This window comes from Glycine soja, chromosome 6 (genome assembly GCF_004193775.1).
Source record: "Glycine soja cultivar W05 chromosome 6, ASM419377v2, whole genome shotgun sequence".
NCBI lineage: Eukaryota > Viridiplantae > Streptophyta > Magnoliopsida > Fabales > Fabaceae > Glycine > Glycine soja.
Window position 1 is genome coordinate 41,986,298 of NC_041007.1, and position 16,306 is coordinate 42,002,603.

The window sequence follows — 16,306 nt, forward strand, 5'->3', positions numbered from 1 at the left end:
AACAGCACAACAGTACCACCACCAAGCGAGTGCCCAACGATCTATGAAAATATTATTATAATTATAACAATAGAAAAAGGTCGAGTTTATAAATTGTTGGAGCAAGAACATGCCTTTAAAGTGAAAACATATAAAGTAAGGAACTTTGCAATGTGAACACTCCATGTGCTGGTGTTAGTAGGTCTTATTCAAAACTTTCAGTTACTTATGAAAGAGAAGCAATGAGCAGAAATAAACCTGATATTGTTGTCACGGTTTGACAAGAATCTTCCCAGGATATTAATGGCAAGTACACGTAAGCCACCATTATCTTCAATGTTCATTATTGTGGTTAACAGCAAACAAAATCTAAGAATATTGAAATGAATGATCTAACTCTTGATTACTGCAACAAGTGGTTAACACAATTTATTAAAAAACTTAGCATGGCCAGTTACGTACAATACAACACCCCTCTCTGGCTCTTCTGATTACACATATACAAGGAAAAAAAAACATGAGATTTTTAAAAAATCTTCAACTTTAAGTATATTCCACAAAGTAATCATACATTAGTGCAAAACCAAACTGACCAACCTTGCATTACATAAACACTTAATAAAAACATCTTTTGACCAGGGCCACCCAAACACACCAACATCCAAAATCACAATTTAAATTCGTTCAAATATGTTTGAATAGGGTTTACTGAAAGAAAAAAAAAATATAGTAAAGCCACCAAGCTTTAAGGACAGAGGTCGTGTCACCAGGAAGTTTCCCAACTCATCTCTTGCGTAAAATTTTCTCTCTTATGTCCACAATTTTCTCTTTATAACCCTACATAATAATTTTAAAAAAAAAACAGACATTGAGGTCAATCACGGGGGAAGAGATTCAAAATGATGGGACTCGAATGCAGACTTTTAAAAGCAATTAACATTTAATCCCTTACCTGTTTCAATTCGTGCTTTACTTCATGTCATACACGTTCCATGAGGGACCTCTTGTCTACCCACATCTATTAATTTTACTTGTCCCTGATGTCTCATGATGACAAGCGTATTTTAACTACCTATCTCCCAAATGTCTTTGTGAAGATTCAATAATTAAAATGCATTAAGTTAAATTCTAGATGTTGCTAAACGCATATTGGGCCATCATTCTATGCCTAGCAATGCTAGCCCGACGATCCTTTTTCTTTATTTGTTCTATTAGGTGTTACCCTTTCCCAAGCGTATAACCCCTAAAATCGATGCATGCATTGCTTCTTAAACCCTTGTTAGGAAATACACTCTCCCGAGCGAATAAAACCCAAAATAAATTTAAGACATAAATGCAAGATAGAAAAGAAAAGAATTAGAACATAAAACCTGGAAGAAATTCTCTTTGCATTGATAACTCTTGAAGTACACCATACATCATTGGCTTTTTAGGCCTGTCAGGCCCTAGCTAGGGGATTAGCCACTCATGGCCATTGAGGGGCTTTACAACTAGGGTGAAAGAAAGAATGGATAGGAAAATAAAGAATATAGAGAGAAAAGGGAGAGCTCAGGCTTGGAATGCTGAGGGAAGTGCTCTGAGGCGAGGTGTACATTCTCCCTTGGCTTGGATCTCTATTTATAGGTGCAAAAATGGGCTTTGGGCCTTCGTAGGCACGCTTAGCGCGACACCCGCGCTTAGCGCGTTCATATCGTGCGCTTAGCGCGTGCTGCAGGCATAGCGTGTGCTTCTGTTGGATCGCGCTCATGGCGTATACCTCGTGCTTAACGCGCGTAACGAATCCTACATCTTTGTGTTTAACGTCTCGCTTAGCGCCTGTGCTTCCTCTCTCGCTTAGCGCTTCTCGCGATGTAGGGAAGCTAATATGTAGCAATTTGGGAGGTACAATGGATTCTTAACCTAAACGATGGAGACTATTAGGTTTGCATTTGGGCTGGTGCTTTTCTTCACTGCCTTCTCTTCTTGTTATTTTAGGTCTTAGTTGCTAAGTTCTCAAGTTGTGGAACTGTGATTAGCTTTACATTTGTTGCAGCTGATGCGCTCTATGATATAGGCACTGGCTTGGAAGTGCTTTCTCTATTATGCCCACATTTTTTTCTTGAAATGGCAGGCTTAGGAAATTTTGCAAAGGTTTATATTTTTTTATTTTTTTTTTAATAATTACACATTTTGATTCAGTGCCCGTAGTTCATTCAACCATCTGTTTGTCATCTTTCTTAGCATCCTATATATAGTACATTTCCAATAAAAGTAACATTTATTTTAGACTATTAACATCTCTTTTTGTTATTATGGAGTTATCAGGGGATGGCAGTTGTTGTAGCAAGAGCAACAAGGTTGCCTATATATTCTTCATTTGCCAAAGAAGGAAATTTCAGTGACCTATTTGCTAAAGGAGAGGCATTTTCAACTCTCTTTGATGTTATTGGAATTGGAGTTGGGATTCAATTAACATCTACCATCTGTGTATCAATGCAGGGAAAGGTAAAGTGTTTTTATTTGTTTGTTCCTGGGCTGTAGTGTTCAATTAAATTTTCAGGTTAGGCCCCCTAATGGAACTCATGCAAACAATGTAAGTTACACACTATAAAAAGCAATATGAAAATTAAGAAACATTTTTTCACAAGCATGGAACAATTATGCCAAAGCATTAAAATCACTGTATAGGTAGCAATAAATCAAGGGTCAAATATATAATTTTTAATAACTCAAGCTGTCTAATAATTTCCTTAATTTTGGTCTATCTATCTTAAACCAAAAATAAAACAAAAAAGGAGTAGTGCAATTTGTTAAACAGCTCTGTACTCATCCAAAAAAACACAATCCCAAAAATATATTTCTTTCATTGTCTCTCTCTGTATACCCTCATATTCATATTAATTTTAAGCAAACCCCACAAACCATCATCATCATTATTTACCATTCCCGCCTCAAGAAGTGTTCTCTTTGTCCCTCAAAACCATGACTCACCTATATAGCTTTATCATACATATGTTGTTACCTCAAAGTGTACAATTCCAATTTAAAAAACTATTTTCACTTTCGAACACAGTACTTACCATAGCACCCAATAAATTAAGGACAAGCTGGGTTAACTGTACTGTTTTTATATTTTCGTGTTGCTTATGCACAACTTAGTCCAACAGACCCTAGAGTTCGAGCTCAACTCTAAATACCAAGCCTAATGCCAGAGTATAAGGAACTGGTAAATGAGCAAAACTGACAAGTAATTAACAAAGTTTACTTACCTCACAAAAGTTGGACACAACCTATCCCAGACAAGTTACCAGCACCGACGAAACGCGGAAGCCCACGAGGGAGGGCACAACGTAGGAGATGAAGGGCAAATGGTTACGAGGCTACGAAGGAGGTTGCTAGGGTGTGCGCATGACAGACAGGAAGGGCACAACAAATTAAAAGGTAATGGTGGTACAATTTTTCTAAAAATGAAATTTAATTTGCAAAATTGCAACAACGACGGTGATTTCTTAAAAAACATCGTTGTATTCATTGGCTGTAGTCAAATACGAAGACTTTTTCACTGAAACATCGTTGTTTTGTGAGGCGCTCAAATACGACCTCGGGTTTGGCCAAAAACGCCATTGTTAATGTTGTGGTATTTACAAAAATGTCACCGCTATAGATTCAATGACATTCACCAAAGCACCAACGTTGTACTGATATCGTGGAAACGACGTTCGCCGGCAGTGATTGTGTCCATAATAATTGAACCATCACAACCTATCTATCTATTTATAAATTTTGAGGCACACAACCATAGGCTGTCATGTTACTTTGTTAATCTTGTCACATATGCACAATTGCTTACATGCCAATTCTTCTACTGCTTTTTTTACTCATTGTTTTCTTTCCATAATCATTAATGTTTACTATTCAATTTCAAATTAAATCTTCAGTTTAATATTCATCACTATTTTTTATTGTAATTCATGACTCAATTTCAACGGTTATACTTAATAGTATTCATTACTCTTTTATTTATTTTTTTTCTTAAACCAAATAGTTATTTTACAGCATGCCTTTGAAACATTAATATGATTTCATTGTAATCAACTGAAGACAAAGGAACACAAACGCAGGCCTGCTCTGAAAAAAGGCTTAGCTCTTCCTGCTACCCACAAAAGCATTGTTGTATAATGCTTCTGCTGATTGAGTTTTCAAACTGGTATTCTTCTTTCTCTTTTTCCATTTCTCAATAATCAGGAATACTGGAGGGACATTCAGCAAGTATTGACTGAAAGATACTGTTAATTCCATCACTCCTGTCAATTTTACTCTGCCACCAGGGGAAACAATAGCTTCTGATGTTAATCATGGATTGCGGTATAAAACTAACAGGAACTCGTCGCCATCATATTTTGTCCTAAAATTCCGAGCAATCGACCTAGAAATATCGAATTGATCCATCTCTACCCTACATTTTCTTCCGTTAAGGTTAGTTTGGAAGCCATTAAACAATATTTTGAGCAACCAGAGCAGGAAAATTCATTGTTGCATTAGAGTATGTATCAAAGGAAAGGACTTGACGCATAGAATAGATGTTGTTTTTAGAATACATATATTTCTCACAATTTAGAATTTTAGAAATACAAATCCCTAGTAATTTGCCTTTTACAAATATTAATGCTAAACTGATCTTTCCATGAACAATTTCCATAACATATATATATATAAAAGCTACGTACTTTTGGAGGAATATCCTACTTCCACAAGGTATTAAAAAGTTGGATATCTTGTCTACCCAAAGCCTCCAAGAGAAGCTCTTTGTATGCCACTTGAACCATGTAGGAACCATCATTATTTTTCTTTCCAGACCCAGCCATCAAGGGATTCCCTTTGATTTTTCACTCGTGATACTAGTTGCAGAAGATCTCTTGCCATGGTTTCTTCCCAAAAAACTTCTCACGACGCCATCTAAGATCCCAAGACCACCATCCTCCCACTTCCCCATATCACACACGAACCTCTCGTAAACATGTTCACTCAACAATCCCCTCCACAACCCATATTTTGACTCTAACACCTTTCCGCACAAATAATTTTTATTATGAAACAATTCTCATCTCTATTTACCCAACAAAGCCACATTGAACATTCCTATATTCTAGACCCCTAAGCCTTCTTGAATTTTAGGACTACACACTTTATCTCAACTCACCACTTTATAGACTTTCTCCCCTCCCCACTACCCCATAAAAAGTTTCTTTGTAAGAAAGTCAATTTATCAATCACCATTTGAGGAGTTTTGAAAAAAGAAAGGAAGAACAAAGGCATAGAGGACGAAATTAAGTTAATCAAGCACAATTTCCTGCGCAAAAGATAACACTTTGTGCTTCCAACATGACAACTTCCTCTTGAATTTATCGATCATTGGCTTCTAAGTCTTCATACCAAGATATGTGAATGACAAAGAAAGCCGTCTACGATTAAGAGTCGGGCATACCTTAAACTCACATCACCCTCCACACCTAGCTAATTAAGGCCCCAAAACTACTTTTACCGAAATTAACTTTGAGTCCCAAAATTTAAAACATCTCAATATGCTCTTAAAAATTAACACTATCTTAATATTGATGTAGAGTATTACCAGCTTTACTAATGATTAATTTTAGTCGAAAGATTTCCTGTAACTATTTTGATAATAACTTTAAACTAATGTTTTCACGCCATAACTTGTTTCATCGACCTTGTATGCAATCTCCACTAAGTTAGGCAAATACAATCCATATATAATAAATTTATTTACTCGTTATTATTTCATTATAGATATATTCTTAATAAGGTTTTTTCTTCAAACCGAATATATAGGTCCTTAATTTTCCTTTATCTTTTTTCATCTTCAATTTTGAAATCAATACTGTGTATTTTCTTATAATAATTTATTGCTAATAATTAATATTATTTTTCTAAACGATATATAAATATATCTTAATTTTATATACTCTAATTAATAATGAAAGTAATAATTCTTATATAGTTTAAATGTCTAAAAATATTTACCTTTTTTTAGAAATATATTTGAAAGAATATTTTCCCCAAAATTTATTAGTGATATATTCATCTCTAATAATTTATTGCAATTTCATTGGATTATGTCATGGAAAAATTTAGAGAGGGAATCATTCTTTACAAAATTTATTTTTCACATGGCTATGGAATTTGTGATTGATATTATAAAGAGGGATAACTATTGTCACTATATCTGTCACAAAAGTAATTATGTTTACTCTTTGATGGGTTTTGTGACAAGAGTAATTAAAGAGGATAATAATTTATCACTAATTCCCAGGCTAAGGTATAATTTTTTGTTTTCTGACACATTTTGTGGCAATATGTTTTGAGAAGGAATTATTCCATAACAAAACCCGTAACTAGACAATGTAAGTTATTGTTCGTCACATGATTTGCGACCGTGACAATATGGGTCTCTACTCGGGATGAATTATATTCTGTCACTAAAGGTCATCACTAAATTAAATTTTTCTAGTTGTACATTTATTGACACAAGAGGTGTGGACACCAATAAAGAAATAAAAAGAGAGAGAAAACAATAAGTAATTGATAAAATTAATGTTGTAATATAACAAGTAAACAGAGATAGAGAAAAGTAAAGTAGATTTAAAAAAATTAAGGTAGAAAGAGGTCGTTGAGTTAGTGACATTTTCGCTTGTTGCATGATAGTGTGTGAAATGTAGGAATGAAAAAATGGGTTTTTGAACCAATTTAGTTTCACTCTACTTTCCACCTGTAAAATACGGGTCATAGTGAGCTGGTCTGCTCAACACAAACGAGTTAAAATGTAGTGAGTGTTGGTAGGTACACCCAACAGTATTACTGGTCCCATTTATAGGCAGGTTGGCAGGATCGAGAGCAAGTAAAAATTTGTAAAACTAAAAATATTACTAAAGAAAATAGATTTAATTTATTAATAATTATTATCGTTTTCACTCTCATAGCTAATTTCTTAATATATTATTTCATCTTATTCTGCTAATTTGTTTGTCTTCAATACTAGCAATAACAACAATATTATTGGCTCGAGATACATATACTTTTATTTATATCTCTAAACTTTAAATATTATATCTTAAATAAAACAATACTTTCATATCAAAATAATACAAAAAAATCTAAAACATAACACTAATTTTTTAATATAATTTAAAAAATAAAAAGTTGTTGGCTTGCCTCAACCTATCATGAGCTCTTCTTTTGGTTAGCCAAAATAGGTTGGTGGGTTAAAAACCCCGATCCTCCTTGCCAAAAAGAGTGGGTTAAACAGAACATCCATTGAAAAAACTCGTTCATATATATATATATATAATGCTATTAAAGATATTTTCTACATTTTCACCGACCACTAAATAAGCTAATGGTTAATTCATCATTGGAAGTCATTTCCTTTAGATTTCCTTCTTTCAAAATCCTTCTTGGGAAGAAACCAGGCTCTTTTGGCTCAACCATATCCATTTCACTCCCTAACATTTGAATTACTGAAGTCATGGTTGGCCTATCCTCCGGGTATTGTTGCACACACAAGAGACTAACATGGATGCATCGCAGTACTTCTGGGATAACACATGAGTCCTTTATGCCTGAGTCAATCAGCTGTAAAGCATTTTGCTCTTTCCAAAGTGCCCATGCCTGAAACATAAAATAAGCAAAAAGTTAGTTATATTGATGTTTAAACTTTCTCATAGATAGACAAAAAGTTATTTGAGTACTTACATAACCAACAAGGTTAAGAGTTTGGTTTTCGTGACAAAGAGATTTATTTTTTATTCCACATACAATCTCCAACAACAATATACCAAAGCTGAAAACATCAGACTTGATTGAAAAATTTCCATCAAATGCATACTCCGGGGCCATGTATCCACTACAAGAAACATTAGAGCAAACAATTCACATTAACACAAATATAAATGAATAGATAAATAACTAAATGTGGTGTATATTATAATTAGACAGACACTCACTAAGTCCCAACTACTCTATTTGTGTTTCCTTCGGTTTGGTCTCCTCCAAAAGCTCTTGCCATTCCAAAATCAGATATTTTTGGATTTAACTTTTCATCTAGTAGAACATTACTTGCTTTGAGATCTCTATGAATAATCCTTAATCGAGAATCTTGATGAAGATACAATAGTCCCCTTGCAATTCCAAGTATTATGTTGAAGCGTCGTGGCCAATCCAATAATTTACTTTTTGTTTGATCTGAAGGAGTTAAAAAGTATTGTTCAATATTAGATATTCAAGATTAATAAGCTGCTAAGTATAACTCAAAGAAAAGAAAGAACGCAAGTGAACCTAATTTAAGCATTCTTCATTTATTGCATACCAAATATGAAGGAGTTTAGGCTGCCATTAACCACGTATTCATATACTAGTAATTCTTCTTGTCCTTTAATGCAACAGCCAAGGAGCTTTACAAGATTTCTGTGTTGAAGCTTTGCAATCAGTTTTACTTCTGTTATGAATTCGGTTATTCCTTGTCCAGACCTACTTGAAAGCCTCTTCACAGCAATTTCTTGCCCACCTTCTAATTTTCCCTGCATAATTGCATTCATTTAAGGAGTGGCTTTCTATGACAATGATGCATCTCTGGATTCAAGTTGTTCTTTTTTTATTTAGTTCTAAAACATGAATTACCTTATAAACAGGTCCAAAGCCACCTTCTCCAATCTTATTGTTCAATAAAAAATTGTCAGTGGCAGCAGTGATTGTTAGCAGATCAAACAATGGCACATCCACGTCCTGTAGTTGTCTGTCATTGCTTTTTTTTGTCTTTGACTTATCTGGAACCAGAATAAAGGAATGAAACATTCAATAGTATCATGAAACATAAGGGGGGATCAGAATTGGTTTAAATAGATAAATCTGCAATATTCAATTAGAGAAGGAAACAAACAAATCGAGTGAACTTCATAGAAATTGGCTTAAATATGTTTAAGGTCTCTGATAAATTATTGATTTTTGTTTTGGGTCCCTATTAATTTTTTCGTTGTTTGGAGTCCATGATATATCAAAACAAAAAGTCCTTATTGTCAGTTAAGTGATAACATGACATCATAGTTGCTTTCTCCCAAGTAGCATTTACCTTTGTTTGAGTCTTCCAAAGAATAGCTATTCAATTACAATCTTATCATTATGTTTGCCTTCTTTACAAGCCAAAACTTCGTCTAGAACAACTGGTTTAGTACCTTTAACTTCCATCTTAGGAGGCATGGTTGTTTCAGCAGATTTATCTTGGAGAGCATGCTTGAGTTGAGAAGCATGGAATATCGGAAGATTCTAGAACTATATGATAGTCCACCTTATTTTCCACATCCCATATGCGCACCATAATTTGGAATGACAAAAATTGCAAAGTGACAACTTTGGATTGATCTTTTGAACAACAATGTTGTCTATGTGGCCTTAATCTAATGTAAACCCAATCTCCAACTGCATAAGCTACATGCCTTCAATGGGAGTCTACTTTTTTCTGCATATACTGTTGTTGAGTGGTATAATGTATTATACCAAAACCCAACAAAGATAGCCAAAACCCCTAAGGTTTTGTTTTGGAACCAAAGATGTATGAAGCGTCTAATCCCTAAATTTTTTACGATAACAACGGTTAAAATTTATGATTAAAATCAAATATATATATATATATATATATATATATATATATAATCCATGAAAATTCATATTTGTTCCAGAATAGGCACTATAACACATGTTGTTAACAAAATTTGGCAGCATTTAAAAAATATTATCAAATATAAATAAATGTTACTAACATATTTTCACGACATTTTATCAAATATAGTGTGTAGTCCATGTCACTAAAATCCTTGTGAACCTTTAGCAACGTGGGATATACATAACATTTGATAAAAAAAAATCACAAAAAGATATTAGTACCATTTATTAATATTTGACAATATTTTTTAAATGTTGCCAAAATCTTTTAGTAACATTTTTAATAAGCGTTAGGTAAAAAAATATTGTTAAAGATTATATTTGTTGTAGTGAGGATTTGGTTGTAACAAACAAGCAGAGGACAATTTTTGGTATTTATATCACTGACACATCAGAACCCCAAATGAAATCAATAATTCTCTTCTGCACCCCTTTCCTAAAGAAACTTCCAACTAGCCTCTTGCATGTTTTTGTGAATTCAGAATGTCTCCTTGTGGGAGTAGACCACTGAAACTCTTGTAGTAAGATAGGGATCTAGGATGAATTTTTCGAGAGTAACAACCTTCCCTCAGAGAAAAGCGACCATTCTCTCCAACTCAAACTCTTACATATGTTTCCCAATTCAGAGTTATCATTTATCATCCATTCTTGAAAGGTCTCCTGAGATCTTGTTTTTCAGGACCAGGTTTATACACAACTTCAAACTAGTGCCTCAAAAGCTTGGACAACCAATATTGTCAATCAGTTGTGGTAATTCTTTGGTGGAGCAGGTGCTTCGAGCCAATTTTCCATAGTCTTTATCCATTAAGGCAAACTAAGCTTCTTACTCCTTTAACATCCTAAGAAATCAACCATTCTAGGACAGCTTGAACTCTAGAATGATCAATTTCCATTAAGGCCTTGATACCATTTCCACCCCTTATGTGTTGAGATAATATGACCAACATATTCTATTGTTGGATATGTAAAGGAATATTGTACCTTATATGCTATAAATTGTTGTTGTGTCAAAAGCATAAAACTTCATATCAATGATGAACATGGCATAGTCAAGTTGGACAATAGACCTATATATTGTCAAAGAAAACTAACCAATGCTTCTGTAAAATGACTTAAATATTGAATTCATGGTGGATTGGAAGCTGGAGGTACAAATGGCATGGCAATTGGAAAAAAAAAAACCCAAGCCCCCAAGTCCCACATTGACTAGAGATAGTGTCAAGATATAGTATATAAGGTTAGGGCAACCATCACCCTTTGAGCTAGCTTTTAGGGTTGAGTTAGACCCAGATTTCTTCTTGGTATCAGAGCCTATCCTAGATCCATTCAAAAAGACCACGCACCAAGCCCAAAGAGTGTTGGGCGTGAGGGGTGAATTGGAAAAAAAAAACCCAAGCCCCCAAGTCCCACATTGACTAGAGATAGTGTCAAGATATAGTATATAAGGTGAGGGCAACCCTCACCCTTTGAGCTAGTTTTTAGGGTTGAGTTAGGCCCAGATTTCTTCTATGGCAAGGTACTTATAATGCCCCCCATGTGTGCAAAAAGCAGTTTTGTGAGTATCCTCATCCCTCACGCTTATTTGATGGAAACCAGATTTTAAATTGATCTTAGAGAAAAGATGTGACCCGTGCAACTAATCCAACAATACGGTCTAATACTTATTGTTTTACTATTATGTTGCGCGATGATGGTATGATAGTTGGATCTACAAGGTGGTAGTCCCTTGGCCCTTGCTATTATAGAAAAAAAGAGTGATGCATATGAAGGATATGCTCTAGTTCTTCTCCATAGGAAGAACCCTGGTTGCATTATCATTGACAAGGACAAGGTGTTCTCACCAACTATTCCATGTCTCATATTATTCGTTGCGAAGCTGCAGGTTGGTTGATATCTAGAACTTAATACCCCTTAAGTGTAAAAGTACTGTGACCGTTATCCTGAAAACTTGTCCTCTTCTTTCTCCAATTTTTGTAGTCTTGCATAAGGTCTCTAACAACTCAACCTCTAGAATGATATTCACTCCTCCCAAATACAATACATATGCATCTACCACTATATTGTGCCTCTTCCTAACCTTGTCCTCAATAGCTTCAAATACCCCTGACACTACCCTCTTCCTTATATAACAGACAAAAAACTTTTTCTCTCAGCATAACTAACTCCCCCTTTCTCTCACTACTTCTTATAGTGAATTATGGGCCCTGATTGGCAAGTTGAAACTCCGGTCACTAAACCGGCCATATGAGATTCATGGCCTTGTTAAAAAGCCACCATCCGCAGACATTTTGTTTTACGATAGTAACAACGATGATTCTCATGCATCTATCCTAATCTCTTACTACTAATTTGATCCTAGTGGGTTTACACTTCAATTCTATAGTGGGTTTACACTTTAATTTTATTGACTTCCCTGGGAAAAGAAAACATAAGTTTAATGTAAATTTCTTTTTATGCCTACACGTTATTAAACAGTATAAATATGAATTTCTGTTAAAGGGACACAGAACAGAACCATGCTATACGGCCACATAACCAAGATTTCAATGGATGCTCTAAAAAATCAATAACAGCACTTGTTAAAGGAATTAACAAATAACAGAATTTTTATTTAAAAAATACAGAGAGCAAGTACATAACAGAGCAATGCTATACTGCCATATGTTTAGTGAAATGTTAGAGAAGAAAAGAATAATTTTACCGGCAATGTTTCTTCTGTGAATGAAACAAATAGCAAGTACTACTCCTAAAGCTGCAGCAACAGAGGTTCCAATAATTATTTTGGAGTTCTTCTTGCTCTTGATAGATTCTTCACGGTTGAATTTTATCAAAGAAAACAGAAATGGTTAAAGTCCACATTGAAGGATCAAGATTAAATTCTCAAAGATTGGAACTATGCGAGAAGAATAATAAAAGAATTAATTGGAAAAAGTCAATTAAGTATTTACCTAATTCAGAAGGAGGCAACCTTATATGTAGACGCCGCCCACTTTCTGCAACAGAATACAATTTGATGTCTAATAAATCGCCAAACCACATGATACATCCACTTCCTGCTCCACTTATATTATAATTGGTATATGCCATGCAGGAACACTCATTCAAGCACTTGCTTCTGCATTTCTCTATATCAAGAGTCTGATCCACATGTGTTCTTTTAGTATCAGGCACTTTCAAGCCATCAACCTGGGCAAAACCATCATACTTGCAACTCAATGGATGTTTGAGGACACATCCTTGGGTCCTGTCCATTGATTTCCATTTTTCAGGAGACTTAGGCGTGTACCCTTTTAAACACTCACAGATTGGTGATGCAGTACTGCTGCAATATGCATTGGCTCCACAAACCCCATAATGGTCACAATAGTCTTCAGGCCTTGTTGAATAAAGCATCCATGACTCAGTCTCTGACCATACATAACGAGGACGTTCTTGTGTGGTTTGGTTAACTACCACTTTTGATAAAAAGCTTGCATTCTTCAGGTTCCACGTGAAAGAAAGTTCTTCCTCGTCAGAGACAAACTCGTGATAGTAAATGGAATTGATAAGTCCTGGACTGCCATTCCATGGTCCGACTCTGTAGTACTTTTTGGTTCCCTTCATCAAATAGATTTCAGGATAAGGGTGCAGAATAATACCCCAAGTGAAGTCTCCTGGGGTTGGATCATCATCACTCTTCCAAGCTGTAAGGTGAATACTGAGATTTCTTTTGAGGTACCATCCAATCTTCATTCCTGATAACCCTGTATTAGAAGGATAATCAAAACTTTGCCACAGATATGCCTCTTGATTCACTTCATTTTCATCCCTTATCACAAGATTCCCAGAATCCAAGAGCTTTGCCACTGGATTCTGTGTTTCTATTAGAGAACTTGTGGACCAAACAACAGTGTTGTTGTGTGTAAGGACCAAATGGCCAGAACTGTTTAGGCTCAAGAGGGCAAAGGAATCATTGATTGGGTTGCCACCGTTTGCAACCCAAACAATGTTTTGAGACGGAATATTCTTGAACCAAATCCCGAGGTAACTTTTGTTTGGATTTCCAAGATTGAAGAATCCAAGTTCAAAGACTCCATTTGGAGAAACTATGGTTCTTCCAAAACTGAGGGATTGGGATTGTGAAATGGATGATGTGTCTGCTGCTATGGAAACTACAAGGGAAGAGACAAACAGTATATAAAGTATGAAACTCGTCACAGTAAGAATAAACTTCATTGAGTACAAAGCTTGAGAATAGTCACAACTACTGGATGAAGAAGGCAGAGAGTAATGTATGATTGGAGTGGTAAACCTTAACTTCTCTTACAAATGCAAAACGTATAAGCTCTAAGACTTCTCGGAGAGTAATGTTTGATTGGAATAGTAAATTTTAGGCTAAAATATCTTTTCAATGCTCAATAAATATTCTTATTTGTTATTTGTTTTCTAATAAAAAATTATTTATATTTAATATTTGATAAAAAAATAATTTTATTTTTGGTTTTTTATATTATTTTTAATTTCTAATAAATTAATAATTTTGTGTTTGTTTTTTCATTAATTATTAGTTCCTTTGAGAAATACTAATAATAAATAAAAAAAATTATCAAAACACAATTTCTAATTTACCAAGGATTTAAAAAAATACCAGACAAAAAACGAAAATTTTGGTTTTGTTAAGGAACAAAAACGAAAAAATAAATATTAAAAAATAAATATAAAATTAAAATATTTATTAAAATTTATAAATATATTTTATCATAAATTTTAATATATCTTGCAAGTGCAAAATCATGTAAACTTCTCAACAGCTTCTTCTGACTTTCTGGTGGCATGTCCGTGTAGCCTACGGAGTGGACTCTTGAGAAAGAAAGACAATGTTAGAAACATTTGAAGTTTGGGTTCCCCGAGGTAGTACTATTTAACAAAGTTTGGGTGGTCATAGGTAGTGGATATATATTAAAAATCAATAAAATTTAGGTGTGAAGGCACTAGGATCAAGTTAGTAGTAAGAGATAAGGATAGATGCATGAGAATCTTCCTTGGTTAAAAAAAAATCTGGAGACGGTGACATTGTCATGCCGATTATGCCTACATTTATTCCTGACAGGCAAGTACTGTTACACATTTATTTATTATTATTTATTTGTAAAAATTCAACATAATATATTAAAGATTTTCAACATTCATGAACTATGATTAATCAATTAAACTAATCTTTTTTATCACTTATTTATCATTTGATTGTCTCTCCAAGTACCATACTTACATTTCAACTTATATATTTTTAATTGATGTGATGTATGGATTCATTTAAATTATATATTTTATATTTATAATTTTTAATATATATATATATATATATATATATATAAATTATCATCTTTTAGAATATTTAGCAACATATATTAAATATAATTAAATCAAAATTGTGGAAGGTGATTAGTTATATTTTTAATTGGGCTAATGTTATCTTCAAAAATTTTAAATCTTACATTGCACATATCCGTATGTACGTCCTTAGATCAATTTAGATGAAATCGTAACATTAATTTAAAAAAAAAAATAGAGGATGAAATTGAATATTTTAAAAATAAAAAAAATCAAATTAAATTTTGTAAATAAATAAAAGGACAAAAATATAATTTAACGTAACTCAAAATGCAGGGAACTAAATATCAATATTTTTCAATGTGCTTGTAATACAAAGTCATATCCTCTTTTATAAGCTAAATATGAAAACTAACATGAAAACAAAAGTAGAAAAATAAGAAAGGAACAACAATATATTTATCTATCCTCCTAAAATTAGTAAAGATATTAACTATATTAGGCGAAACTAACTAGAAGTTAAAAAGTAGTTAGTTAGTATAAATATTTGATAAAAACATATATTAAAGCAGTTAAGAAATGTAAAATGAAAAAAAAAATAGACATTTGTATGATATATAAATTCCAATTTTATTTCATGAATAAAAATATTTTTTAGTTGTTATAATTTAATTTTTTAATTAATTTTAATCTCTTCTAATTTTTTATTCATAGATAAATTATTTCAATTACGTTTTTAGTTTCAATTATTATAATTTTCATATTGTGTATTCTATTATATATCTTATATTATATCTTAAAATATTTTTAATTAATTTACAAAAAAATTATAAAAATATACACTTAAATACACATTATATTTTTATTATGTTAATTAGCATAATAATTAAAATAAAATCTTCTAATATAAAATTATTTAAAAACAAATATAAAAATAAAATAAATCTAACATGTATCTTTGCAAATTTTATGAATTATAATGTTGAAATAATAAATTAAATATTATAAATAGTATGATGGTAAAAATAAATAATTTAACATAAAAATATAAAATTTAAAGATAAATATAAAATAAAATAAACCCATATTATCTATCATTATAACTTATCTTGATATATAATGCTAAAATAATAAAATCAATAGAGTAATGATTGAATTAAATAATTTAATATATAATATTACATTGTTTTATTTAAAAGTGTAATAAATAAATTTAATAAATAGTTGAAATAATGTTTCAAAAATAGAAGTTACTTAGAAGAGTTTATTTAGCTAACGAGTTTATTTAGCTAACAGTCAAATAAAC

At 32.8% G+C, this 16,306-nt stretch overlaps 1 protein-coding gene and 1 pseudogene across 1 annotated transcript; one reads left to right on the plus strand and one right to left on the minus strand.

Annotated features, from left to right (window-relative positions):
• Positions 1 to 1,724: 1,724 nt before the first annotated feature.
• LOC114416287 lies at positions 1,725 to 4,251 on the plus strand (annotated as a pseudogene).
• Positions 4,252 to 7,270: 3,019 nt separating this feature from the next.
• Positions 7,271 to 14,039, minus strand: LOC114417001 (G-type lectin S-receptor-like serine/threonine-protein kinase At4g27290). The gene is made up of 7 exons (XM_028382057.1): positions 12,639 to 14,039; positions 12,392 to 12,499; positions 8,653 to 8,798; positions 8,342 to 8,552; positions 7,980 to 8,217; positions 7,729 to 7,879; positions 7,271 to 7,644 (listed from the first exon to the last, which is right to left on the minus strand). Exons 1-7 carry the CDS (start codon positions 13,903 to 13,905, stop codon positions 7,351 to 7,353), a joined length of 2,415 nt encoding a protein of 804 aa, XP_028237858.1. The 5' UTR covers positions 13,906 to 14,039; the 3' UTR covers positions 7,271 to 7,350.
• Positions 14,040 to 16,306: the final 2,267 nt, after the last annotated feature.